Source organism: Dendropsophus ebraccatus, chromosome 1 (genome assembly GCF_027789765.1).
Source record: "Dendropsophus ebraccatus isolate aDenEbr1 chromosome 1, aDenEbr1.pat, whole genome shotgun sequence".
In the NCBI taxonomy this organism is placed as follows: Eukaryota; Metazoa; Chordata; class Amphibia; order Anura; family Hylidae; genus Dendropsophus; species Dendropsophus ebraccatus.
The window spans coordinates 66709651-66735901 of record NC_091454.1 but is presented as its reverse complement, the minus strand read 5'-3'; the positions used below and the strand labels follow the sequence as shown (position 1 = coordinate 66735901).

Here is a 26251-nt window from a genome sequence, read left to right as displayed (position 1 = left end):
TGTCAGCCGTGTGCAGGACGCCCCCTGGCTGAGGCACAGTACAGTGGCTATAAGACAGGACGGGTGTCTCCTGTGGGCACACCTCCCTGTGCCCGGGGGCTGATGGGGACACATGCCCGGCACATGGTATGTAGGGGTGCTAGGGGCACAAGGCAGGGCAGGGATAGTAACCCCCCCGGCTCACTGCTGCCCTCTCTTCCTGCTCAGGACTCGGCTCCACTTACCCCCTCTCCCACCCCTCCCTGCCTATATTTCCACCCCTGACAGCTGCAGCGCTGATTGGTCAGACTCAGGTACCAAGCGGCGGTGATTGGTTGTCCGGGTGGTCACGTGGGCGAGGAGTCACGCGCTTTCCGGGAACCCGTCAGGAAGGAAATAAACAAAACAAAGCAGAAAGCATGGAGACCGTCCGAGGGGCTGAGCGGCGGCGGCTGCGGATGGACGGCTGACAGGGCGCACTCCGCACGGTGTGACCGCCTCCGGTGACGGGTGAGAGCAGGGGGCGCAGTGCTCACTAGTGTGTGCGGGGCATGTGGCAGCGGAGTGCCCGGGGTGGCTCCTGTACCGGGACTGCCTGCGGGCACGGCGGGAGGCGGCTGGAGTCAGGGGGGCGTGGTGCCCCATTCACTGTGCAGTGGCCGTGGGCGAGAGCAGGCGCTACCCGGGATGGTGACCTCTACACACTGACACTCACACGCTGGGGCAGCCGATGCGGGGCTCCTCCGGGCCTGTTGTTTACATGGAGTGATGGCCGTGCAGGGGGTGTGTTGCTGGGTAGAGGGCTCTGTATGTCCAGGGGGGTGTGAGCTCCGGGGGCGGGGCCTCCTCTTTTACATAACCGGTTGCCAGCTCCTGCTCCTGGCCCCAAGTTTGCCGAGATGCTGTAGGGGAGGAGGCGGCCGCCGCGGCTCTCCCTCCCGCCCCTCGCATTGAATGGAGCAGGAGATTGTTTATGTGTCGCCTCACAGCAGCTTTGCTGTAAGGAAGAGGGTGGCTGAGTGACAGCGGTCACCGACCAATGAGATCCCTGACAGCAAATCCACTATCCAATCAGCTTGAGCCTTGGCTATGACGTCGGGTTAGGCTGCGTCCTAGCTGGAGCTGAGGCCATGTTGGCTGTGTACAGCAGAAAGGGGTGTGTATGCAGAGCTGGTGGCTAGGTGTCTCCGGGTCTAGTGCAGCCCTGCTGGGCACCCTCCTCACCCCGGGCTGCTGCCCTTACTATGTGCCTAGTCTGCAGGGCCCAACTTCCTGTGGTGTTCCCATGACTCCAGGTGCTGGCTGAGCCTAGAGGGTATGTGCAGTGCTGGGCATGGGCAAGGTGACTGACAGCTAGCTGCACTAACAGGGAACATCATGCATTGCTTTGCTTTAGTTTTCTGTTGTTATTAAAGCAGGTCACTGTGCTGGGCTGTGTTCACACCTCGCAGATCGGCTACAGATTTGCTGTTTTGCAGGTTTTGTCTTTCCTAGTGAAGATAATTGGGAAAATCTGCAGCGTGTTCTGCCATATGGGAACGTACACTTACTGGGGGAATGTGCTCATGTGAAGGGGCATCTAGAGCGGGGTTCCTCAGCTTGTGGCGCTCCAGCTGTTATAGAACTACAGTTCCCATTATGCCCTGCTTTCCAAAACCTGAAGCGCCACAGGCTGGGGATCACAAGTCTGCTGTAATAGTAAAGTAAGTGTATTATGAAAGTATATAATATCTTTTTTCTGCTAAGCAGTAGTTTGGTTACATTTGTAGCTATAAGGCCCCATGTTCTTGTCAAATCTGTGAACTGTTACAGCGGCACTTGGCGTGTCACTCTATGCGGGCCTCTAGTATGATGGTCTCCCCTAGAAGCAATGCTTCCGTTAGAGAGTACCTGTGTAACACTATGCTCACACTAGTGTTTAGACCAGTGATGGTGAACTTTCAGGTGAAAACTTCAATTCCCATCATACCTGAGCAGCCAAAGATATGGCTTTGGCTGCCCAGTTATGATGGGATAGTGTTACTGGAATAGGACGGCACACTGTATTGGGGTGGTGCTCATGGTCGTAACTGGTCCCAGTGAATAGTAGAAGGATGATCCTGGCACTCACCAATGCTTTAGTGTTCTTTTATTAAAGTATCACATACAGTAATACCTCGTTTTTCGAACATTTTGGAACTCGAACTGCTTGGTATTCGAACGAAAATTTACCCAGAAGTAGTGTTTGGCAATCGAACTTTGCTCGTTTTTCGAACGTTTTTGCGAGCGTGGGTGGTGGGTTGTACCTGGCGAGTTAAGCAGTGGTGAGGCTTCACATACAGTACAGTGCTGTATAAGACTGCTGGAGTGCATATACAGTGCAGTAGTAGTACAGGCAGTGCACCACTATCTCCCATACATTACAGTGCTTGGATGGGATGGGGGGGGGCGCTATACAGTAAAGGATGAGTGAGGAGTTGGTGACTACTGTACTATAATTGCTGGTTCTGATGAACATTTCTTATGTTTACTGTCCTGTACAGTATAGTGCTGTTCTGTACTGTAGTGATTATACTGAGCACTTATCAGTGTAATAAATGAGTATTGTAGGTAATTATTGGTGGCTGCTGGAACCAATTAATCACATTTACATTATTTCCTATGGGAAGACACTGCTCGGTTTTCAAACTGCTTGGTTCTCAAACTGCCTTCCGGAACCAATTAAGTTCGAGAGCCGAGGTACCACTGTAGTACAGGTACAAACAGGAGGACGCTGCGTTACGGCTCGTGGCCTTCATCAGCTTATCTGTGAGCTGATGAAGGCCCCGAGCCAAAACGCTGCGTATTCCTGTTTGTACCTGTACTATGTGATACTTTAATAAAAGAACACTAAAGAACACTAAAGCATTGGTGAGTGCCGGGATTATCCTTCTACTACAGTTATGATGGGAGTCATAGTTTTGCAACAGCTGGAGGGCTGAAGGTTTAGAGCCTATGTCAGATATGATAGGGAGAACAGCCTGGCACGTGGCACTGGTCTTCCCAGCAAAACAATGGACATTACTTACGAATCTATTATAAGTTAGTGTGGTTCATCGGCTACCATTAATGTCCCAATTTGATAGTTTTAAGGGTATGTTCACAAAATGTTAAAATAAGTGCAAACAATGTTAATATTGGCAGTTGTGGCAAAATGATGGTGATTATTAAGGTTATTTGCACTTATTTTTACATTGTGCGAACATAGCCTAATACTGCGCCATGGGTTCTGTTGTAACATACAGGATAACGCCAATGTGAAAAGCTGGTTAGGTTGTTTTTTTTGTAATGTGTGTAATATTTATTCACTAAATAAAACGCTGCACTACCCCTTTAATTCCACAGTGTTTAAACACATATGTGGAAACACAAAAATCTGTTAAGGTGGGAAACTGGTACAGTAAAAGCCAATAGGCCCCAACCTGTGGCTTATTATCAGCGCTTGCTACAGTATGATCAATAGCGACAGTATTACAAACATCTAAGCAGGGAAGCAGGCTGGACATACGGGACTTGTGGCGCTGGTCAGCAGAAAGTAGTCACTACTGTAACGATGGGAGTCGTAGTAGTGGATAAACAGTAGATGTTATTACACAGATAACGTGCTTCGAGGCGTGGCCTCTACGTCAGATCGGTAATATACCAATCTGACGAAGAGGCCAGTAATAAAATATACTGTTTATCTACTACTACGACTCCCATCGTTACAGTAGTGAGTACTTTCTGCCGTCCAGCGCCAGGAGTCCCGGATCTTCGGCACGGCTGTGCCTCTAGCCTGCTTCCGTGCTTGAATCTCCTACGGGGTTGCCCCAACCCCGTGGACTGGCTGCATGAGGCAGTATCTGATCAAGTGATTGGCAGTGTCGCGTTCGTAGCACGACCACCCCAGGTTAGCGGCTTTTATGCCTGCAATTAAGCTTTCAGTTGCAGTATCACACTACGTTCACCCCCGGTGTCTTCTATTTCTCTTAGTTTTACAAACATATACTATCTACAGAACAGTGTCAGCTTGAGTCGTACCAGTGTTTCCTATTTCCAGTTTATTTGCATTTTTAAATTTATTGATTTAGTCTTTTTTTTCAGCCTCAAATATTTTAAAACTTTTGACTTCTATTTGGTTCTCTCCCATTACTTCAGATTGAATGTTGTCGTCATAGAGGAGCAAACGAGCGATGTCAGCGCTCGTTTGCTCCTCGTTCCCCGCTTGCTGCCGCCGCTATTCCTCGCAGCAGCAGCAAGCGGGTGAGTGTGGGAGGGGCTGCGGGGGGCTGCCCGGGTGATCGCTGATCGTCCGGGCAGCTCATAGGATATAGCAGCGTCTGCTGCCGACGCTCCTATTCAACGGAGCGACGGCAGCAGATCGCTGCTATATCAGTCGCTTGTTTTTCAACATGTTGAAAAACAAGCGACTGCAACGATCAGCCGACATCGATCGTTGCACTCTATTCCACGGAACGATTACGGCCGATATTCGTTCTGTGAAATAGGGCCAGTGGGAGTCTAGAAGTTTTGTACTATGTATCTGTGCAACATAGATTCATAATGTAGTAATAAAAAAAAAAAATCTTGCAGATGGATTTCAGGGCTTTCTTTCCTGTAATTTTTTAAAGGGGTTGCCCAAGGCCCAACAAAATAGTTTTATATATTGCTGGGGTTGCAATATTACTGCTCTGTGTTGCCTCCACAGGAACTGCTCCACTCGGCCAATTAAAGCACTGTCCTGCTTCAGTCACTAACTTTCTTAGTGGGGCAGTTTCTGTGGTGCTGATGCTACAGGATCAGGAAGGAAGCAATGACAAGTGGGGACTGGAAGCGGCAGCCATTTAAAAACAAAACTACCAGTCTGGATTAAAATAATGTGCACTCACCGGCCGCTACTCTGATGACACCAAGCCATTTTGGGGGTTATTACCTTCACAGAAAATCATGTCATACCATTAGTATATGCCATTGTTTTCTGATTGGGGGGGCTTCGGTTTTGCTGCAGTACTGCTGTTGGGTTATGTGATGGTAGCAATGAAAATTTCTGTGACTCTAGCCTCAGAGGACCCTGGTCTGTATTTACCACTAGGCACTGTGGTCCGGTGGCTAGGGCAGCACCTTGCAGGGGGGAAGCACCAGTTGGATCTCCAGACATGTCATTAAAGTGTACCTGCTATGATTCATCACCTAATTGGCATAGCTCCTGCTGCCAAAAGTTTCCATGCACAAGCCCTATTGGACCAGAAAAGTGCTTGTGCGCTGAGCGGAAGCAGCATGGTCGTATCCATAGTTACATGAACTCCAGGTGGCAGGAGCTACTGCACGCCGATTGGGTGAGGAATCATAATGCCACTTTAAATACCCACATTTCCCATAAAACAACCATTCTAGAAAGTAGAAATGTATGTTGTGTGAATTTCTGTACAAGAGGAAAATACCTTCTCTACTCTGTTATTAATTCATTTATACACATAAATAGTACCAGCATATTTGTTAGCACTTCATAATAAATATATAGACAAAATCTGAAATCATATTGCAACCAGCTATTCAGAATACAGAAATTTGGCAATCTGTCCAAGCCTAGAAGTGATTTGCCTATAGTAACCAATCACAGCTCTTTGTGATAGAAAGCTAAGCTCTGATTGGTTGCTGTGGGTAAGTCACTCCAGTTTTTGTCTCTGACCGAATAATAAATCTGGGCCCTTTGAGGCGAGGGCCCTGCTTACAAAATTCACTAAAAGCTGACAGATTATCTTTTATGACTGAGAGAAATTTGCACAACTACGTCATCACATGACTGAAAAGCACAGCTGTAGTCAGTATGTATTTCCATAGTCTCCACAGCAACCAACTCATTGGTTTCCATGGGCAACACCGAATCTGTCCTCACAGTTGTTATGCCTCAGGCTGAATGTGGGAACCAGGCCTTATTGTCTATACTGTATTTCAGGTTGTACAACTGCATGGCCAATAGGATATTGTATACTTCTCTCATTGAATTGAAAAAGCATTTGTAGTGTCAGTCCTGCTCTCTGGTATACTTCCAGTCAGTATAGACATGGAAATGACGTAGCTAATTAAATGTCATTGTAAGGGGCCTATTCCATGGAGCGATAATCGGATGAATCGGCCCAATTTGGCCGATTATCGCTCCGTGGAATAGAGAACGATCAGCCGATGATTGTTGTCATCGGCTGATCGTTCATTTAGGTTCAAACCTAAAAACCCGCACATCGCTACATGGAATAGCAGCATGGCGGGCGACCAACAATTTGAAAATATCATACTTTACCTCACCAGGCTGCAGGTCTTCTTCTTCTCCCGATCCCGCGCGGCAGCAGCTTCGGAGCGGCCTGTCTGCACTGACAGGCCGCTCCGAAGCTGATGCTGCTGCGCGGGCCCGGAAGAAGGAGAAGGCCTGGATAGGTTATGTATAAAACAAGGGTTGCAAGGACATCTGTAACGATGTCCCTACAGCCCTGGCTAAACGATTGTTGGGCCGTGGAATAGGCCCAGTGAACGAGCGCCGATCTAGCAGTTTGGCGCTCGTTTATATCGTTAATCGGGCCCTAGTCAGCCCGTGTAATACCACCCTAAGTCTTCATGAATGTTTGTAAGTGATTGTATCAATAACACAACACTCTATTAGACACTTTAACTTCAACCGTCTCCTTAAAGGGGTTATCCAGCACTACAAAAACATGGCCACTTTCTTCCAGAGACAGCCCCACTCTTGTCTCCAGCTTGGGCGGGGTTTTGCTGCTCAGTTCCATTGAAGTAAATAGAGCTTAAAGAGAATGTACCACCTCTTTAACCTGAACCCACGGATCGATCGGCGCCGGTGCCGCGGTCCGTTTTTCGGACCACCGCCGGTTTCCGTGCACTGCGCCGTTCGATCAAGCGGTACCGGCTGGTGCTGAAGTACTGGAGGTCGGCCGGGCCGCCCCCAGTGGGAGGGAATTGCCTCCCCTGTATGACGCGGCTTGCTTAGAATGGGGTTCAGGTTAAAAAGGATGTACTGGGTGGTACACCCTCTTTAATTGAAAACCAAACCTGAACTGGAGACAAGAGTCGTGTTGTCTCTGAAAGAAAGTGGCCATGCTTTTGTAGCACTGAATAACCCCTTTAACCCTCTATTACAGTGAATAGTTTGTAACAAAAGCTGCGCTGGTAGACCTCACACAGACACCAACTACATAGTCATCTTAGGTCCCAATTGTTTAAGGGGTAAATAAATTTAAAGCCCATCCTGGTGATCATTTACTCATAGTGAAGCATCTATGTACTTAGTGAGGTCAGTACCTGAGTTATTGCTGGTTGCCATGGCAGCCAGGGGCCTAAAGCAGATCTGCTAGTTTGCTTGATGTTTATTCCTTTTGAGCCCTGAAAAGGGACCAAATAAGCTATTTTACACTTACAGGTATATTAGACTGTTGTATAGGATTGCAGGATTATGCAAAAAAATAAAAGGCATTAAAAACAAGTACATATGGTTGGTACTTCTACATTCATAATGACCCTTAGCATATGTTCACACTGAGCAAATAAGGCGGAACTCCGCCTGCTTCAGTGTCAGACGGCATCTCTATGGGAGGCCTTGCGCGCCTCTGCTCTTCGCTCAAAGAATTAACATGTCAATTCATTGAGCAGAGAGTGGTGGCTCGTGAGCCATCCCATAGAAATGCCGCCTGACACTAAAGCAGACAGGATTCTGCGGCGGAGAGTTCTGCCGTGGAAATCTGCCCCATTTGCTCAGTGTTAACATACCCTTACTATGGAAACCATGTTATTTGTCCAGCATTTAAATTTGTGAATGCAGTAAAAATAAATACATATGCGTTTCATTTATTTTTTGCTCTCCCCAACTGTGTATTCTTGAGAATTGAGGTCATCATTTTTATTTAAAGGGAACCAATATGCACAATTGTTCCATGCAGCACAGTATAGATCTACCGTGTAGCTCGCGGAGCATACCATTGGCAGCTGCAGCAGTGGCCTTACAAAGGGGGACAAGATGTTCTATTATACTGCACAAGGCTGGGAGGGGGGGTGCAACTAGACATCTGTGTGTAGCAGAGACATGGCCTGTCAGCATGCAGTGCGGGAATGATTGACAGGCAGAGAGGCCACTAATGAGTTTCTCTGCCTGTCAATAATCCCTGCATTGATTGTTGACAGACAGAGAGCCTTGACTAGTCATGTGTACCTCTGAGCCCAGGTGACTGGATTTGTAACTCAGTTCTATTGAAGTGAATGGAGCTTAAAGGGGTTGTCCAGAGACGTCAGCAGAGAGCACTGTGTCAGACTGAAAATAAAACATTTTCTGCATGACATATAGTAGCTAATAACTATGGGAAGACTTGAGATTTTTTAATAGTAGTAAATTACAAATCTGTATAACTTTCTGGTACCAGATTTTTTTTAAAGAAAACGTTTTTCGCTGGACAACCCCATTAATTGCAAACCACACCTGACCTGAAGACCTAAAGTGGTGCTGCCTTCAGCAGCTGGGGAGTGGATGGCCCTGCTTCTGTGTCCTCTCCCCAGCTATGGGACCCAGTGGAATCAATAACTTTTGACATACAAGGGGTGCAGTAATGTCTACAAAGTGTCTAAAAAAAACCATTGAAATTCTGTTTTGTTTAAACACAATGCAAAGTAGGAAGTCTACAATATTGGCACTCATTTAAGCCAGTAATCCTCCCCAACTAGAGGTGCTTAGCAGTAATAAACAGCAGAAAAGTCCATAAATAATCCAGTAGTAGATAGAAGAATTTTTCAGCACTCACCAGGTATCCAAACAAGTTGCAAAATTTATTTTACGTGAACAGTGTGGAAGGAGACAAACAACATAATAATAGCTATGATTGTTTTCCGCTAGATATGCTTTGTCATATGATCGTCAAAGTGATCGTTGCTTGTTTGTCTCCCTCCACCTTCTTCACTTGAAATAAATTCAGCAACTTGTTTGGATACCTGGTGAGTGTCGCAGTATTCTTCGATTTACTATTAGAAAATATATATATATATATATATATATATATATATATATATATATATATATAATTTTAAACCTTATATTGCATTACACGGAGCGATTTTTAACGCCTCATGAGATTGTTTATCGTTAACCTGAAATCGTTCACCATATTACACAGAACGATAGTGGTTTGCTTCGATAGTTACTATGATCGTTTACTCCTTGTATTCCCAGCAAAACAATGAACAATGTGCAATTACACTGAACGATTAGTGAAAAAATGTGGAACTTGGGAACGATTAGCGAACAATAATTTTAGGTTCAGATCTAAATCACCGACATACGAAGTTTTTTCGATCGTTGTCTGCAATTACACAGAACGATTATCGTTTAAATTCTAACGATATAACGATTTTTCGCACAATAATCGTTCCGTGTAATAGGGCCCTTACTCTTCATGAATACTTGGTCTTAGTCATATAGTTATAATAAAGCAAGAAAATCACAGTAAATATTGATTAATTTTAAAGTTTAAAGAAGTTGTCGGAAGTATTTAATAGTCTCTTACAGGTCATCATAGCGACTGGTGTAATGGGGCCAGTGATCAAGCGGCATGGTTTTAACATGTCAAAAAAGCCTGGCGGACGCAAATTGCCCTGTGTAATAAGGGATGTGCTGCCAACAAATAATGGCATCAAATGAGTGCACAAAAAGTTGTTTTAATCATGTAGAGGCCCATGCCCTGAAGAACAAGCAGGGAACAACGTGCTGTACTCCCTACTGTCAATCATCTCCATATAGGCAGCCCCATAGACTTATAAAGGAGGGCTGCCTAGCACTTCTGCCATTTCATTCTTCTGACCTGTAAGACTCTGACGAAAATTTTTTACAAATGACATAATTTAAATTTACTCATCAGTTTGTGCCCGTAGAGACCAATCACAGCTCGGCTTTCCTTTTCCCAGAGCTTAAGATATAAAAGCTGAGCAGTAAGTGTTGCTATGTGGAAAACCAGACAGTTCTGGGTTCAGGAGATGAATAAGTCTTGGCCACTGTACTAGAAACGGAGTTGTCATTGATGTCTGGAGGTTTTTTTCCACTAGTAAAATTTGTCACGCCGGCAGTGACGAATGTGTTATGCCAAAAATCTGGCATTCATAGTTTCTAAATGTTCTGTTTGTCAGGAGTCTGAAAGGTTGTGTAATCCAGAGGGAAAGGTTTTGCAACCTAAACTTGACACTGTTACAGAAAAGACTGGTTTGATAAATACTGTTGTCTAGGTAGTGATACTGTGTTGAAGATTAACCTTTGGTTAAAAGACCAGTGGTCAGTGCACAAAAAAAGTTTTTGTATGGTTTTATAGCTTGAGGTGTTTTTACTTAAAAATGCTTCACCATTCCTAGGATGCAGGGGGTTTGCTATCTGGTTGTTTATCTGTGCATTTCATTAAATGGTTAAACGGGTGAAAATCTATTGCAAATCATGGTGCTAGGCTCTGGGAGTTTGACTAGAGATGAGTGAACCTCAAACACACTTTGGTTTGTCCGAACCCAAGCATGCCACATTTGATTACTGATGGCTGCAGAAGTTGGATGTAACTTAAAGTTAAAGTGTACCTGTCGTTATAACTTTCAGGCTGTGTTTACACTATGTATATTTCAGTCAGTATATTTCAGTCAGTATTGCAACCAAAACCAGGAGTGGATTAAAAACACAGAAAGGATCTGTCCACGCAATGTTGTAATTGAGTGGATGGCCGCCATATAACGGTAAATAACTGCCATTATTTCAGCAAATTTTTGTCATTAAATGGCGGCCATCCACTCAATTTCACTATTGTGTGGACAGATCCTTTCTGTGTTTTTAATCCACTCCTGGTTTTGGTTGCAATACTGACTGAAATATACATATACTGACTGAAATATACGTAGTGTGAACGCGCAGCCTCAAAATGTAAATCAACAGTAGATGTGATATAAAGCAAGTCTGTAATATTCATTCATTATTTTTTGTTGTTATCAGGCTGTAAAACAAAGCTGTACTTACCAGAAATCCAGGTCCAGTCTCCTGAAGAAAGATTTTCTGACGTGCTGGTTGAAAAAAAACAAAACAAAAAATAAACAGATTAAACACAGGAATTCCGGCACGGCTCAGTGTGTCCATCAATCACATGACCGCCTTCTCTCTGTGAGCACTCACATGGCCTGGGATACACAAGACTTCCTGTTTTCTGAATGTTTCCTGTTTTTTGAGGGGAAAAAAAGTCAGAAAATAGGAAGTGCTGTGTTTTCCATGATAACTAAAAAAATAAATGAATGTTTATTGAAAACTTGCTTTATATCACATCTACTGTTCATTTAGATTTTGAAAGTTGTAACGACAGTGACATTTTAAGGCTGCATTCATACATTCGGACCATCTGCTGGTCTGGTTCCATGTTACTGTAGTTTATGGGGAATTTCAGAAGTCCCTTTTATGACAGAATTACAATAGTGTATAAACAACCACTGTGAATATTATTGTAATCCTACAGATAGAGAAGGTCATCACAATAGAAAGTGGTCTAGCACTAAATATATTGTGACACTGTCACAGCTATTCTAGTAGCATTCATATATAGAGTATAACATATCCTAGGAATACAGATAAGTATCACAGGAAAAACAGATTATACATGAAGACACAGGCCCAGGTTCATATATCTGTGATAGAGAGACGGCAACCAGTCACAGCTCAGCCTCCGTTTCTTAGAATGAGCTGCATGTGTCTGATTCTTGGCTCTGACAGATTGGTAAATCTGGGCCACGGTCTATCGTGTGCTTGCCTGTCTCTATAGGTCCTATAGAACGTGAATGGAGTGTGAGTAGATACTGTAAGGGGAAGAGGTGACGGTAACAGGCTGTGATTTTTCCTCTTATGTCACTTGCAGGAACCAGGAAGTAAGGCTCTTCATCCTGCTTCCTTATATCGAATCACTACTGGGCCTGAGTATTACAGCTAGAGCCGTGAGCCCAATGTAAGGGCCGGTTCACACTGAGCATTCTCCCTGCCGACACTGAGGATTCTCGCTGCCGCGGAATCCCACCGTGCTCCGTGTCCTGCTTTGAGTGAATGGGAGAGCGTGCGCCTGTCCACTACTGCCGCTCTCCGCTCAAATAATGGACATGTTCATTCTTTGAGCGGAGAGGAGAAGGAATTGCGCCGTGTTTTCTCAGTGTGAACTGGCCCTAAATAAAAAGACAAGTAGGGAATTTAGAAAGTTGCAAATTGAGGCTTGTGTTTAAATGTGTGACTTTTTATGCCATAAAACTGGCATGCAAGCCCTAATAAATTCCCCCCAAAATGCTTCAATATGATATCGAAGTCCTGACTGTAGCCCTTAAATTCTTGTTTTGACATGTGCTTAAAGGGTTTATCCAGTGCTACAAAAACATGGCCACTTTTCCCCCTCTCTTGTCTCCAGATTGGGGGGGGTGTATAAACTCCATTTAAGTAGATTGAGCTTATTTGCAAACCACACCTGAACTGGAGACGAGAGGGTGAAAAGTGGCCATGTTTTTGTAGTGCTTGATAACCCCTTTAAAGTCCTTACATATTATACACCCTCATTCATTCTTCAGCGCAGAGAGAGAAGGCGCACTGACCTCCCATAGACTGTCATTATGACAGGGAGGCTGGCGGAATTCCACCACTTTTGCTCAGTGTGCACGTAGCCTTAAAGGTGAAGCTTTAAAAATGCTGTCTAATGTGTAGACATTATGTTATAGAGCAGGAGAGGCTGAACCGATTGATACAGTGTATAGATTTTGTGTGAAAAGTTTCAGGATAATTAGTCACTTATATAAACCTCACTTATGCTGAGTTATAGGGAATGTATCACCTACATTTTCTTTTACTGATTAGGGTCAGATACTAAACATGGTCTCTTATTCTAATCTGTTTCTATTTTTTGACTGTATTTTTAACAGCGTTTAGTGATCTGCTTTACAGCAAGACTGACAAACATAGACAACAATAGTCAGTCTGTCCCCTTGAAATAAATGTGAAACATTTGTGAGCATAGTCCATGACCTCTGAAGAGGTTGTTTCACAGGGAGCTTCTATTGTCTCCTCTATCTACTGGTGTCACATGTCACTGTGTCAAAGTCTAACTGTTGCGAGTATCGCGACATGACAAGGGTTACCAAGCCAGGCATCCATCCACGGACAGCTGTTTCTGGGTATTTGCCCCTCGTCGGTGTGGAGCAGGTTTCTGGCTAGAGGGGGCAATGAAAAGTAGACCAACAAATCACAGCAATCACTGAGCTCAGGGAGATTAGTGAAAAATTCAAATGAAGTACTCAATCAATTTTTTTTTTTTCAGATTTTTTCACTTAAATTTTTAGGAAGCATCAATGGAGACTCTTGATTGAGTACTTTATTGGAATTTTTTCACTGGTCTCTCTGAGCTCAGTGATTGCTGTGATTTGTTCCATTATTCTTTAAGTCATGTGGGTGGTCCTTCTCGGTCATTGACAACTCTCTATAAGCTATACAGATAGGGGAAAAAAATTGTCTATCTTTTCATGATATACCTATGTGAGGGCCTGTTTCTTGTGTGTTGAGCATGTTTCTGCATATTTTTTGCATGTTTCTTCTGAAAACAGCCGGCTACTGCCTGGTTCATATGCCACCTCCGGACATTGGGCATGCATATACACCTAATGGTGCCACTGCAGCAGATCCCTTTTCCTTCACAGTTGATGTTGCCTGTTGTGTTGTGAGCTATGGAGTAATTCCTCACCAAAGAATACTTGAAGAAAGCCTGTAACAGACTTCTTATCATGTTTATTTTTTCACATTTTCTTTTAGGATCTGTGTGTGAAACAGGCTCTGGATGTAGTGCCTGTGATTTCCTTGTCCTGTCTTGTAAAGCACTATTCTTCAGTGTATGTATACTTTCCTTGATAGTGAAAAAGAGAAGCTGCTTAGAAGGTCTTTGGAGACTAAGAACACACATTTAGGGCTGAGTCTGGAAGAGCCTGACTTTGAAATGCCTCAGGTGAGTTGTTAGCGCTCTGTACACTTGCCAGAGGTTTGATGATTCTTCAAGTACAATTGTTGTGTCATGTAATTTTGAACCTATAAAATTATCTATGTGATGTTTTTGTGTGAATAAAGCCTATATACAGTGGCGTAGCTACCATGAAGGCAGGGAAGGCGACTGCTATGGGGCCCCTGCAGGAAGGGGGCCCAAGGAAGTCTGCTTTGCCTTCATGGTAGGTACTGTATGGCACTGACAGCCGACCACTGTACCCCGCTCCCCCTGGGGTCCAGAGAGGAAGAGGGACCCGCCACAGAGGAGCAGGACCTACCAGATCCTGCACGGCACAGGAGAGGGATGAAGGACCTTATGATCACATGACCCAAAGGTCCTCAATACTTCTATGTGAAGATCAGCCCGGACTACAGGAGGAGGAGGGGGCAAGCCTGGGAGCTGTAAGTGCTGTGTATGTGTGTCAGTGAGTGTATGTATGTATCTGTGGGTATATATGTATATATGTGTATCTGTGTATATATTTATATGTCAGTATGTGTATGTATCTGTGGTTGTGTGTGTGTATGTCAGTAGTGTCTGTAACACTGGTATATATGTGTGTTTGTTTGTGTATGTCAGTAGTGTCTCAAGTGATTGACAGGTTTGCTCCCAAAGATGTTCTGCAGCAACTTCTATTAATGCTAGGCTCTAATAAAAGAACCCACCATTAATATCTGCAGCATTTTCTTTTATTTCTGGTTGAGTATTTCTTATTACACTGAGATAATTTCCCTGTGTACAGTCTACTCATGGTGTATACATCAGCACTAGTGTAATCACATTATAGTGTATATATGTGTGTATGTCAGTGGCGTATCTGTATATACGTTAATGGTGCCAGTGTGTGTGGGGGGGAAGCATACAGGATTCATGGGGCCCTGTACAAATTTTTTTTTTGCTATGGGGCCCCATGAATCCTAGCTACGCCCCTGCCTCTATATATATATATATATATATACACATACGTACGTATGTGTATGCATATATATATATCAGTAAGTAATGATAATCGTATGGCGATTGAACCTGATCATTTGCCATTTGATTTGGTGGCTGAAAAAGTTATATGCAGCCCTAAGGCTGCCTGGAAAACGTGGATCCAGCCATAGGCTCTTTTCTGGACTCCCCAGGGCTGCATCCAACTTCAGCCACCAGTAATCAAATGACGAACAATCAAATTTGAGCATGCTGTAGTTGGGCTTATCTGTACTAACTAGGTTACAATTACTTTCATACTCTGTATGCAGTAAGTGTCAGTTTTCTTCTTTTTTTTTTTTCTTTTACCTTTGCGGTATGTTTAAAGAGCATTAACCTTTGTTAACAATTCTGCATGAAGCAGTTGACTATTGATTTAAAAGCAATCTGTGTTTACTGTTGGCTCAACCATAGGCAGCATAAAACAGACTCCCTTATTTATACAGTGCATGAAACACTCTGCAATGCTGCAGGGTTCAGAAGAATTGGTTATAAAAGTCATTGGTGACCACAGCTGGCTTCTACCTAACCCACCAGCTGTGATTTACAGGGGTTTCCATATACACAAATAGCGTGAGAGTTATACTTTCTTAGGGCCATATCAGTTTAGTAAACGAGCATCGATCTGCTACATCAGTGCTCATTACATGGCTTGACTATCGTACTGCAAGGACATAGCGATGTTTGTGCAGCCCCTAAAATAATAAATATATACATTACCTCTCCATATATTTATTTTTAACTCGTTTTATTGAGAGTGTATAGTATATCTTACAAAAGGGACATGTGCAATATAAAACAATACACAAAATCATATACATTAAGATGCAAGGTACAAGCACAACCGAGACAACAATAAGTAATCAACAAAGGAAAGAAAGTCGACAAGTAAACGTTAGGGTACATATGGGGCACACCAAGCTGGGCACAGTTAAAACGACAGAGGCACATCCGTATACAGTAGTCTAGGTATTACAATTCAGGAGGTATTTCCCCACCATGCACGATCTCCATCACGGACACATAGGCAAATCTGATGCAGAAATTAAAGTACTGGGTGACTGTACCCATAAGTCCCAGATTTTCCCAAACTTTTTGGGGCATTTCCTATTTTTGTATACAATACGTTCGTAGGATACTGTCGTATTTACCAGGTTTATCCACATTACCAATGTGGGGGGTCGTTTGTCTATCCATTTGAGAGCAATTGCTTTTCTAGTCAAGAATAAGGTTTCCCTGAGGAAGATCACTACATGGCGGGTCCACACCTCCTCGCTGAGTATTCCAAATAGGCACACTGTCGGGTCCAGGGGCACCTGGATCAGGCATAAAGTTGTGAGGAGTGATACCACCTCCCTCCAGAACTCCTACAAACGTGGGCATTCCCAGACCATGTGCCAGAATCCTGCTGGGGTGAACAAACATTTAGGGCATGAAGGGGATGGGATCTTGCCCATTTTGTGGAGGCGGACAGGGGTCAGATAGCTCTGGTGAATTATATAGAGTTGTGTAAGTCTATTATTTATGGAGGGGGACACTGACATGTGTGACTCTAACATTTCCTCATAAGCTTTGTCAGATAAATATGGCATGTGTTCCCTCCATTTCTCAACCGATACCTCTCCATATATATGTTCCTCGGTGTCTTCTTAACTTCTGCCTGCATTCTCCGGGAGAACTGCAGAGCCGGTCTCTGAAGTGACAGGCCGCTCAGCCAACCACTGACCATGGCCTGGTCTAGTCTTGGCCAGTCATTGGCCTGGCCTCTCACTTCAAAGTCTGGCTCTGAAGTTCCACTATTGACTGCAGGCAGAAGCCAGGAAGGTACCGGGGAACGTGGACAGGTATGTATATACTTTATATATTCATCAGCCGTCAGCCACGCATCGATACTACACGTAACAATGTGCAATCTTTGGCTGATGATTTTTTAGTCAGGACCAAAAGACATGATCAGCTGATGAAAATTGTAATCGGCTGATCATTTATTACACTGAGATAATCTGCAGAATCGGCCTGATTAATGAACTATAAAACTATTAAAGAACTATAAATCATGGTCCAGCACATCCTCAACTGCAATAAACATTCCAAGACACTGACTAGTTCCAAGGCTTATGCATTGAACTCAAGACATTACATATATTGTCATTTATATACAACCATATTACCCCATGTTATTGGAAAAAATGTTGTAGTACTTTTGGTTGTGGTTTGCTTGTATTATTGACACTGTTTATATTTTTTATATCCTTTCTTTAGCCAAGTGTTAGTGGAATGGATCCTCCTTTTGGGGACGCTTTTCGCAGTCCAGCATTTGCTGAGCAGACTTTAATGAGCACAGAACTTCTGGCGAGCAGCTCAGACCCAGACTTCATGTATGAATTGGTAAGTTACAGTCATTATACTATGCTGGGGGTCCGCCTGCTTTACTACTAGTAATCTGCCATTGGGTAAGTCTGATTCTAACAGATGGGTTTATGTTTTCACTTTAGGATCCCGAGTTGGGTTACCAGCAGGGCCCAACAGATAACTTTTTAATGCTAGAAGACTGCAAAGATTTGGAATCCTTGGACTCCTTTGCGGACATCCTGGGAAACAGTCCATCTCTATCCTCTCACTGGGATCAGTGGGACACCTATTGTGAGGATCTAACCAAGTATACAAAGCTTACAAGTTATGATATATGGGGAACCAAGGAGGTAGATTATCTTGGCTTGGATGACTTTTCAAGTCCCTATCAAGATGAGGAGGTCATTAGTAAAACACCCACACTCGCTCAGCTTAACAGTGAGGATTCACAGTCAGTGGTTGACTCTTTTTGTTACACAGAAGGATTGTTAGGAGCAAAAGCTCAGTTTCTTTCAGGGAAGAAAGTGTCATCTGGAAGGGTTACCGCTCCAGTTAGCGCATCTAAGACTTTTTCAGCCGATATGCCATCTGCTGATTGCTCCCTAAAAACTGCTAAGGCAGCTGCAAGTACACAGATGGCAGCAAAGACTAATATTACTTGTGAAGAGAAAATCAATATTCATGTGGAATGCAAGGACTATGTAAAAAAGGCCAAGGTAAAGATCAGCACGGTACATCCTACCCGACCGACAAGCACAGTGGTTGCGCTAGACGCTGCCAAAGAGAACACATGTTTTTGTGGCGCAATGGCCAAAAAGCAGGAGAGGACAATTGGTGAGACTTCAATAGGCCGAAAAAGCTGTGCCATCTTGCCTTTCAGAGAAACTCAAAAGCTGTTTTGCCCACCTCCGAATGTGGTGACAGCGAGTGCTGTGGAAGGGAATGTTACTGTATTAGCTTCTGTGTCTGACCCCTCACAAAAGAAGGAGGAGCACAACTACTCACTCTTTGTGTCAGAGGGACTTACAGAGCTAGTTAAGAATGATGTACCACAAGAGGAAGAAGAGGAGGAAGATGAGGAGGTTGATTTAGATGAAGAAGACCATGATGAAGGTTTTGGTAGTGAGCATGAACTCTCTGAAAATGACGAGGAAGAGGAGGAAGAAGAAGAGGAAGAAGATTTTGAGGATGATAAAGATGATATCAGTGACACCTTCTCTGAACCAGGTAATAGTTTTAAAAACATTAAAAAAAAATTAGCAATTAATATTGTACACTGACATGGGGGATTTGAAGTTTAGTACGATATAGCTGGAGACTTCTGCCATGGTAAATCAGGTGTGGGAGGAGGCCTTGCCGGGGATATGGCTGATGTAAACCAGGGAGAAGGGGCGAATCTGCTCCTTCTCCATGGCATACACCAGGGGTATACCTTTTATTAATGTCCCCTAATATATTTTTATCCATTTTAACTGCATACCTGTGTCAAAATGAGTGGACAAATCAAAATGTTACCAGAATCAGTGGAGCACACACAGTGGGCATCATTTATTCGCAGGTACAGTTTCTTGCTGTCAGTGAGGATCTTCCATGATTAGTTTGTTATGCCCTGTTCCGTGGTAGGGGAGCATTTTTAGAGATGGATAACTCATTAAAGTTGTACGATTTTCTGGAAACTAAGTAGGTTTAGTAGTAGTGTTGGCAGGTGCACAAGGTGCTGATACTTGTGGAAGCCCAAAGGCCCTTGTGCCACATAAGAAGATACAATATAAATGTATACAGCACTTTCCCCTGCAGTCCTACAGTGTTAGAGGGGTAAAAAACTAATATACTGCTCGGGGGAGAGGATGATCAAAACTAGCTAAGCCCCACCACCACCATTCCTGTTTGTCTGTTTTTGTTCCCTTAATCTCTCCTCGATTCAGAGACAAACACCCAGAAGCAGGTCCTACTCCTGAGTGCTTGTCTTGAAAGCAGGTAGCTAATAATTTTCACTCTAGGGCCAGAATATCACTTTAAGGAACTATACTGTAAAATGCACCATAGAAACTAGAATTTAAAAGTCCAGAGGGAAAACTTTAATAGTCAGGGTGTGTAACATGATTAGAGCGGTGTGTAACATGATGAGCGAACGTGCATTTGACTTTCTCAGCCTTTCTCATTCAACAATGAATGAATCTCGAGGTCTGCCTGGAAAATGTACTTGCAGCCAATAGTTTGGATTCACGCAAACTTACTGTAAGTTGGCTCATCTCTACATATGATTTTCTAGAGCAGGGATAGGGAACCTTCGGACCTCCGGCTGTTGCAAAACTGCAACTGCCATCATTCTGGACAGCCTTTGGCTGTCCAGGTATGATGGGAATTGAAGTTTTGCAACAGCTAGAGGGCTGAAGGTTCCCCAACCCTGCTCTAGGGGCTCACTTTGTGTGTCGTGAGAGGTAACCACTAACCCCTGATATTTGGGTATGTTTCCTACTTATATTATATGCTTTGTTTTAGGTTATGAAAATGATTCAGTGGACGACTTAAAAGGGATAACTGCGGTGTCATCAAGAAAGCGAGGAAAGCGGCGATACTTTTGGGAATACAGTGAGCAGCTGACCCCTGCTCAACAAGAAGCAATGCTGAGACCATCTGAGTGGAATAGAGACACGCTGCCTAGTAATATGTATCAGAAAAATGGCTTGCATCATGGTAAGTATTATTTTTGGACTGCGCCATTCCATATTGCAAAAGCAAAAAGGTACCCTAGCTTGGTCTCTGTCGGGTAAACAGCATGCAGTATGAAAGTGGCTTTACATCACTTTTTATGCTCCGTTATGTTCGGATGAGCCCTGCAGGGAGACAGGGAGACATTTGACTTTGTTTTCTCTTATCTCTGTAAGCCAAGGACTAGAAGGCTCAGCATCCAACCTGTCCATTCTCTGTATTTGGCAATCGCCTGTATTCATTGCTGCTCATTTCTTTAATGCATGCCACACTTAAATGGATTATTTCATTAGAAACATAGGTTGCATATCTCTTGGATAGGAAGGAAGTAGGAGCAATAGGAAAAAGTACATGCCACTTTTCTTTAGCTATAGCTTTCTTTGGAGACCACATGGTGGGTCCATTTTAATATTAGGTGACTAAACTGGCTTGTCATGTTCCTAGTGCTGTTGCCACTTTACTGATCGGACATTGGTGACATATCTCCTGTCTATGCTTAGACACAAGTACACCTGCCAGTATCCCTTGCTAACTATAATCATCTTTGAAGATTTTGTTTGTCATCTTTATTTACTGACTGGTCTCCTGGCATTACACTTGAATGCTTTGTTGACAGGCAAATACACTGTGAAGAAGTCTCGTAGAACAGATGTGGAAGACCTTACTCCCAACCCCAAGAAACTCTTACAGATTGGAGGGGAGCTGCGTAAACTGAACAAAGTGATCAGTGACCTGACGCCTGTATCTGAGCTTCCTGTGACTGCACGACCTCGCTCTCGAAAGGAAAAAAACAAACTGGCTTCCAGGTAATTCTCTGCATATCCTATGGTGATTCATTATGACGCTGCTTCAGAGAAAGAACGGCACACGCCATTTCTGTGGAACAGAGGCAATATAAATGCAAATGTAGAACACTGCGTCTCAATATGAATGGAAAAAGCAGTTTCTATGCAGTCGCTAAATGGTAGGAAATAATACTATGTTATAGCATCGGAGGTGTTGAAAGTCTCTCCTTTGAAAACAATTGTACCTGTTTCCTATAAACCTAATCTCCATAAAAGTTATTTTGTAAAGACATTGTTTAGTTCCTAAAATACAACCTTTACTTGTCTTAATTTTTCAGCAGTTGTTAGTGCTAACATCCATGAGTCTTGGTTGCCCAATGTGTACAGCTTGCTGCTGCCATTTACATTCTAGGAAAATCGGTGTTATACTATACAGAAACCTAAAAGATTGTCAGCAGAAAAAGACCACTTGGTTCTAGTCTGCCCTTTTAGTATTTCCTTTCTTAATAACTTAGGATAGATATACAGTATGTTTATCCCAGGCAGGTTTTACGTTCGTTACTGTAGATTTATTAACCACTGGAAGTTTGTTCCAAGCATCTATTACTCTTTCAGTAAAGTAATGTTTTATTGTTTATGATCTCTCACCAACTAACCCCAGATTGTGCCATGTTCTTGTTTTTTTGTTTTTTTACTATTAAAAACACTTCCCTTATAAATCTTATTTGGGCTTTGAAAAGGTTTTTCCAGACAAAAGGATAGCTAATCAGTGACTGATCAGGGGGGGTGGTGACATCCAGCATGCTCGCTAATCAAAAGCTTAGCTCCTATTCAGTTGAGTGGGACTTGAGCTGCAGTTACACATTGACCCCACTACACAATGAATGAAGACAAACTCTGTTCACTGTGTGGCCTGAGTCCTACCTTTCCTAGTGACTAATCTTAAAAGGGTTGTCCAGAGAAAAGCTTTTTCTTTCAAATTAAAGGGGTAGTGCGGCGCTTTGAAATTATTCACAGAATAACACACATTACAAAGTTATACAACTTTGTAATGTATGTTATGTCTGTGAATCGCCCCCTTCCCGTGTCCCACCACCCCCGCACATGTACCCGGAAGTGTGGTGCATTATACATCAGCTGATCCGTGTCGTGCATGTCCGCCATCTTGTGCCAGGACGTCATCTTCGGACGGGCGGCCGAACCGCTCCGACCGTCCCTAGTGCCGGCCGCCTTCTGCAGCGTCATCAGATGCTCAGCCACGATTGGCGGAGCATAACTGTACTCAGCCAGTCGCGGCTGAGCACAGTTATGACGCGGCAGAGGGGGGCCGGCATCAGGGACGGCGGCAGCGATTCGGCCGCCCGTCCGAAGATGACGTCCTGGCACAAGATGGAGGACATGCGTGACACGGATCAGGTAATAATAATGCATCACACTTCCGGGTACATGTGCGGGGGGGGGGACACGGGAAGGGGGCGATTCACAGACATAACATACATTACAAAGTTGTATAACTTTGTAATGTGTGTTATTCTGTGAATAATTGTTTACCGCCACACTACCCCTTTAACTGGTGTCAGAAAGTTATATAGATTTGTAATTTACTTCTATTAAAAAATCTCAAGTCTTTTCATACTTATTAGCTGCTATATGTCATGCAGGAAATGTTTTATTTTCAGTCTGACACAGTGCTCTCTGCTGACATCTCTGGCCGAGACAGGAACTGTCCAGAGCAGGAGCGGTTTTCTATGGGGATTTATAGAAAACCGAGACAGAGTTCCTGTCTCGGCCAGAGATGTCAGCAGAGAGCACTGTGTCAGACTGAAAAAAAAACAACACTTCCTGCAGGACATACAGCAGCTTTTTTAATAGAAGTAAATTACAAATCTATATAACTTTCTGACACCAGTTGATTTGAAGGAAAAAGATTTTTGGCTGGATAACGCCTTTAAGGCTGTCAGAATTCACTACCCTTAAATCTTTCTCTTCTAAAGTGTACGGGGACCCTTATTGTACTCTTGTTCACTTTTGATTTGACCCCTTTAACATATATCATTGATAAAGAGAGGAGGGGTCTTTTTTATACACATATAAAAGTAATGCTTTAACCCCTTTACCTAGGTCAGCTCATCTAATTTTGGTGAATTTTATTCTATTTCCAGTGGTAACCAGCATAATAGTGAATGTACTGTGCATCAACATACAGGATGTATTTGTTACTCAATGTTTAATATCAATATAACAGTAATAACATAGTGTTTAAGGGAGAATACATGCTTTAAGTAGAAGGGTTTGAATGGGTTTGCCCAGAAAAGACATGTGTCACCTGTCCACAAGATGTGGGGTAAATTATTGTTGTGGGACCTCACAGCTTGGACCCTTACAGTCACTAGAATGGATACCCCCAAAATGTGCCTCTGAAAGCTGTGTGTGTGAAGAACATGACTAAAGGAAAGAGCTCCCTATACATCGATATATAGGGGTGCCCCCCTCCCCCATGCTGAGCCCCTTTTCTGCTGTTCTGGTCATGTGTCTGTATGTGGCTTCCTGCTGTTTAGGATGCAATCTACAGAATGTACACTATGCCACAATGTTCTCAGAGTGTGGAGCAATGTTTTCTGACCTTTCTGACATTTCTTGAATTCATTTGTGATAAGACTGAAGAATTTTCTTGACAGATTTTCCTTATCTTTGTAATACAGAGCTTGTCGGCTAAAGAAAAAGGCACAATACGAAGCTAATAAAGTAAAGCTGTGGGGCCTGAATACAGAATATGGTAAGTTCGTAAAAAAGGGAACCTGTCTGACTAATGCACAAATTTGTAAGAAATTTAGTTTGTAACATTATATGTCATATTCTGAATAATCTCTCTGCTGGTGTTGATAACTGTGTATATGTCAAACAGTTCAAATAACAGACCTATAGCACTATCTCTTATATTTCTAATGCACTTAATTTCAGATAATTTGCTTTTTGTGATCAATTCAATCAAGCAAGAAATCATGACCCGTATGCAGATTCCATGGGAAGAATGGTCAGCAAGCATGGAACAGAAACTGGATATCCTTATAAAGGATACACTTGGTATGTTTCTATATTTTTACATTTTACCCAGCACCTCATCTATTACCTGCAGGCTGGCTGATGTCGCCTGTAGAATACAGTTATGTTCTGGATATTGGCCTTTACAGTTGCTTTAATAGTCGTCATTCACATTATATGAAATCAGACACTAAACTGTCAGCATGTCTTTATGCAGTAGGGTTTAACCCTTTGAGGACCAGGCCCAAAATGACCCAGTGGACCGCACAAATTTTCAACTTAGTGTTTTCGTTTTTCCCTCCCCCCTTTCTAAGAGCTCTAGCACTCTCAGTTTTCTATCTACAAGCCATGTAAGTGCTTGTTTTTTACAGGAATAGTTGTACTTTGTAAAGGCGTCATTCATTTTACCATAACATGTATGATGGAATTCCAAATATATTATTTATGAAGATATAAATAGGTGAAATCGTAAAAAAGAATGCAATATGGTAACGTTTGGGGGGTTCCTGTGTCTACGTAATACACTATATGGTAACAGCAACATAATACTATTATTCTATAGGTCAGCCCGAACACATCCATATGCAGGTTACACAGATTCTCTAATGATATATATGTATTTTTTTTTTTATGAAATCCTTTTTTTTGGCAATTAAATATTAATAAAATGGGCCTATTGTGACGCTTATAACGGTTTTATTTTTTCACCTACGGGGCTGTATGGGGTGTCATTTTTTCCGCCATGATTTCTAGTTTTTATTAATACCATATTTGTGAAGATCGGACGTTTTGATCACTTTTTATTGATTTTTTTTTTAATATATAATGTAACCTAAAATCGGTAATCTGCGCACTTTTTTCCCTCTTTTCCTGTACGCCGTTCACCGATCACAATGACGCTTGTTATATTTTAATAGATCGGACAATTACGCACGCTACGGTATATTATATGTTTATCTATTTATTTATTTTTATATGTTTTATTTATATAATGGGATAGGGGGGTTATTTCAACTTTTATTGGGGGAGGGGTTTTGGGGTAGTGTAATAGTGTTTTGAACTTTTTTTTTTTTTTTTACACATTTGAAGTCCCTTTGGGGGACTTTTACATACACTAGTTTGATTTCTACGCTGATGATTGCTATGCCATAGGCATAGCATTGATCAGTGTTATCGGCGATCTGCTCATTGAGCCTGCCTGTACAGGCTCAGTGTAGCAGATCGCCGATCGGACCGCACGGAGGCAGGTCAGAGACCTCCGGTGGTCCGTTTCAACGATCGGGACTGCGGGGGTCCCGATTGGTAAGTGACAGGGGACTCCCCCTGTCACTTACACTAAAACGCTGCGGTCGCGGCGTTTAAGGGGTTAATGACACGCGGCAGCGCGATCGATGCAGCGTGTCATTACCGGTGAGGTCCCGGCTGCTCACTGCAGCCGGACCCAACTTCCACCTCCGGCCCCCACCTTCATAGCGGGAGAAACACCCAGGACGTAGTTACGTCATGGGTCGTCTGGGGACAAACTTCCATGACGTAACCCTACGTCCAGGGTCGTTTAGGGCAGTGATTTTCAACCTTTTTTGAGCCGCGGCACACTTTTTATACTTAAAAAATCCTGGGGCACACCACCAACCAAAATGACACTAAAACAGTACATATTATACATATAGTTAATAATATAGATTCTAAATGTATTTATACTCACTCAGTGTGAAACCTGGGCCTGTTTTCTTCTCCCCCCTGTTTCTCTCCCCCATCCCCAGGTTTCTCTCCCCCCCCCCCCCCCTTCCTCCTCACCTCCTCCGAGATGGTCGCCGCTGCTGTCCGCGTCACCTACTGGCCGCCCATAGGACCCAGACGTGCTCCTTCAATCAGCGGAGACCGGGAGCGTGGTGCGCTGCGGCGGGCCGTAGCGCACACGTCGATTGAATGCATGCATCACGGCCCACCGCAGCGCACCACGCAACCACCCACATTATAATCCACCACTGATCGCTGCGCATTGCCGGGGAACAAAACACAGGGGCACCATAGTTTGGGGAACTTTCCCCGCGGCACACCCGACCATGTGTCGCGGCACACTGGTTGAAAATCACTGGTCTAGGGGTTAATGTCTGTGTCATACAGGCAGTCAATGGGAGGGTTTGCGCGCCTCCTCTCTCCGCGCAGAACAATTGACATGTCAATTGTTTCGGGCGGAGAGAGGAGGCGCATGAGCCCTCCCATAGACTGCCTGTATGACAAGGAAACTGACAGGATTTTACTCCAGTTTTACTCCGTGTGAACTGGCCCTTAAGCTTATATTCTGGACATTTTGCATCTTATTGTACAAAGGATATGCTATAA

The 26251-nt window shown here is 43.5% G+C and overlaps 1 protein-coding gene across 6 annotated transcripts in view; it reads left to right on the top strand.

The window, feature by feature from the left end:
* The first annotated feature begins 362 nt into the window (after positions 1-362).
* Positions 363-26251, top strand: part of CREBRF (CREB3 regulatory factor) — a 31378-nt gene continuing 5489 nt past the window's right edge. Inside the window, exons 1-8 of one of the 6 annotated variants that reach the window (XM_069972205.1) lie at positions 363-489; positions 13814-14003; positions 17277-17402; positions 17510-18593; positions 19869-20063; positions 20695-20884; positions 23566-23639; positions 23825-23947. In XM_069972205.1, the coding sequence (XP_069828306.1) occupies positions 13893-14003; positions 17277-17402; positions 17510-18593; positions 19869-20063; positions 20695-20884; positions 23566-23639; positions 23825-23947 (1903 nt within the window). In that variant the 5' untranslated portion in view covers positions 363-489; positions 13814-13892. Of the gene's footprint in view, positions 490-1236; positions 1295-1572; positions 1683-5678; positions 5802-5847; positions 5933-7383; positions 7403-13813; positions 14004-17276; positions 17403-17509; positions 18594-19868; positions 20064-20694; positions 20885-23565; positions 23640-23824; positions 23948-26251 lie in introns of those variants that run through there. The other 5 variants (XM_069972231.1, XM_069972240.1, XM_069972215.1 and 2 more) reach the window with 5 other exon arrangements.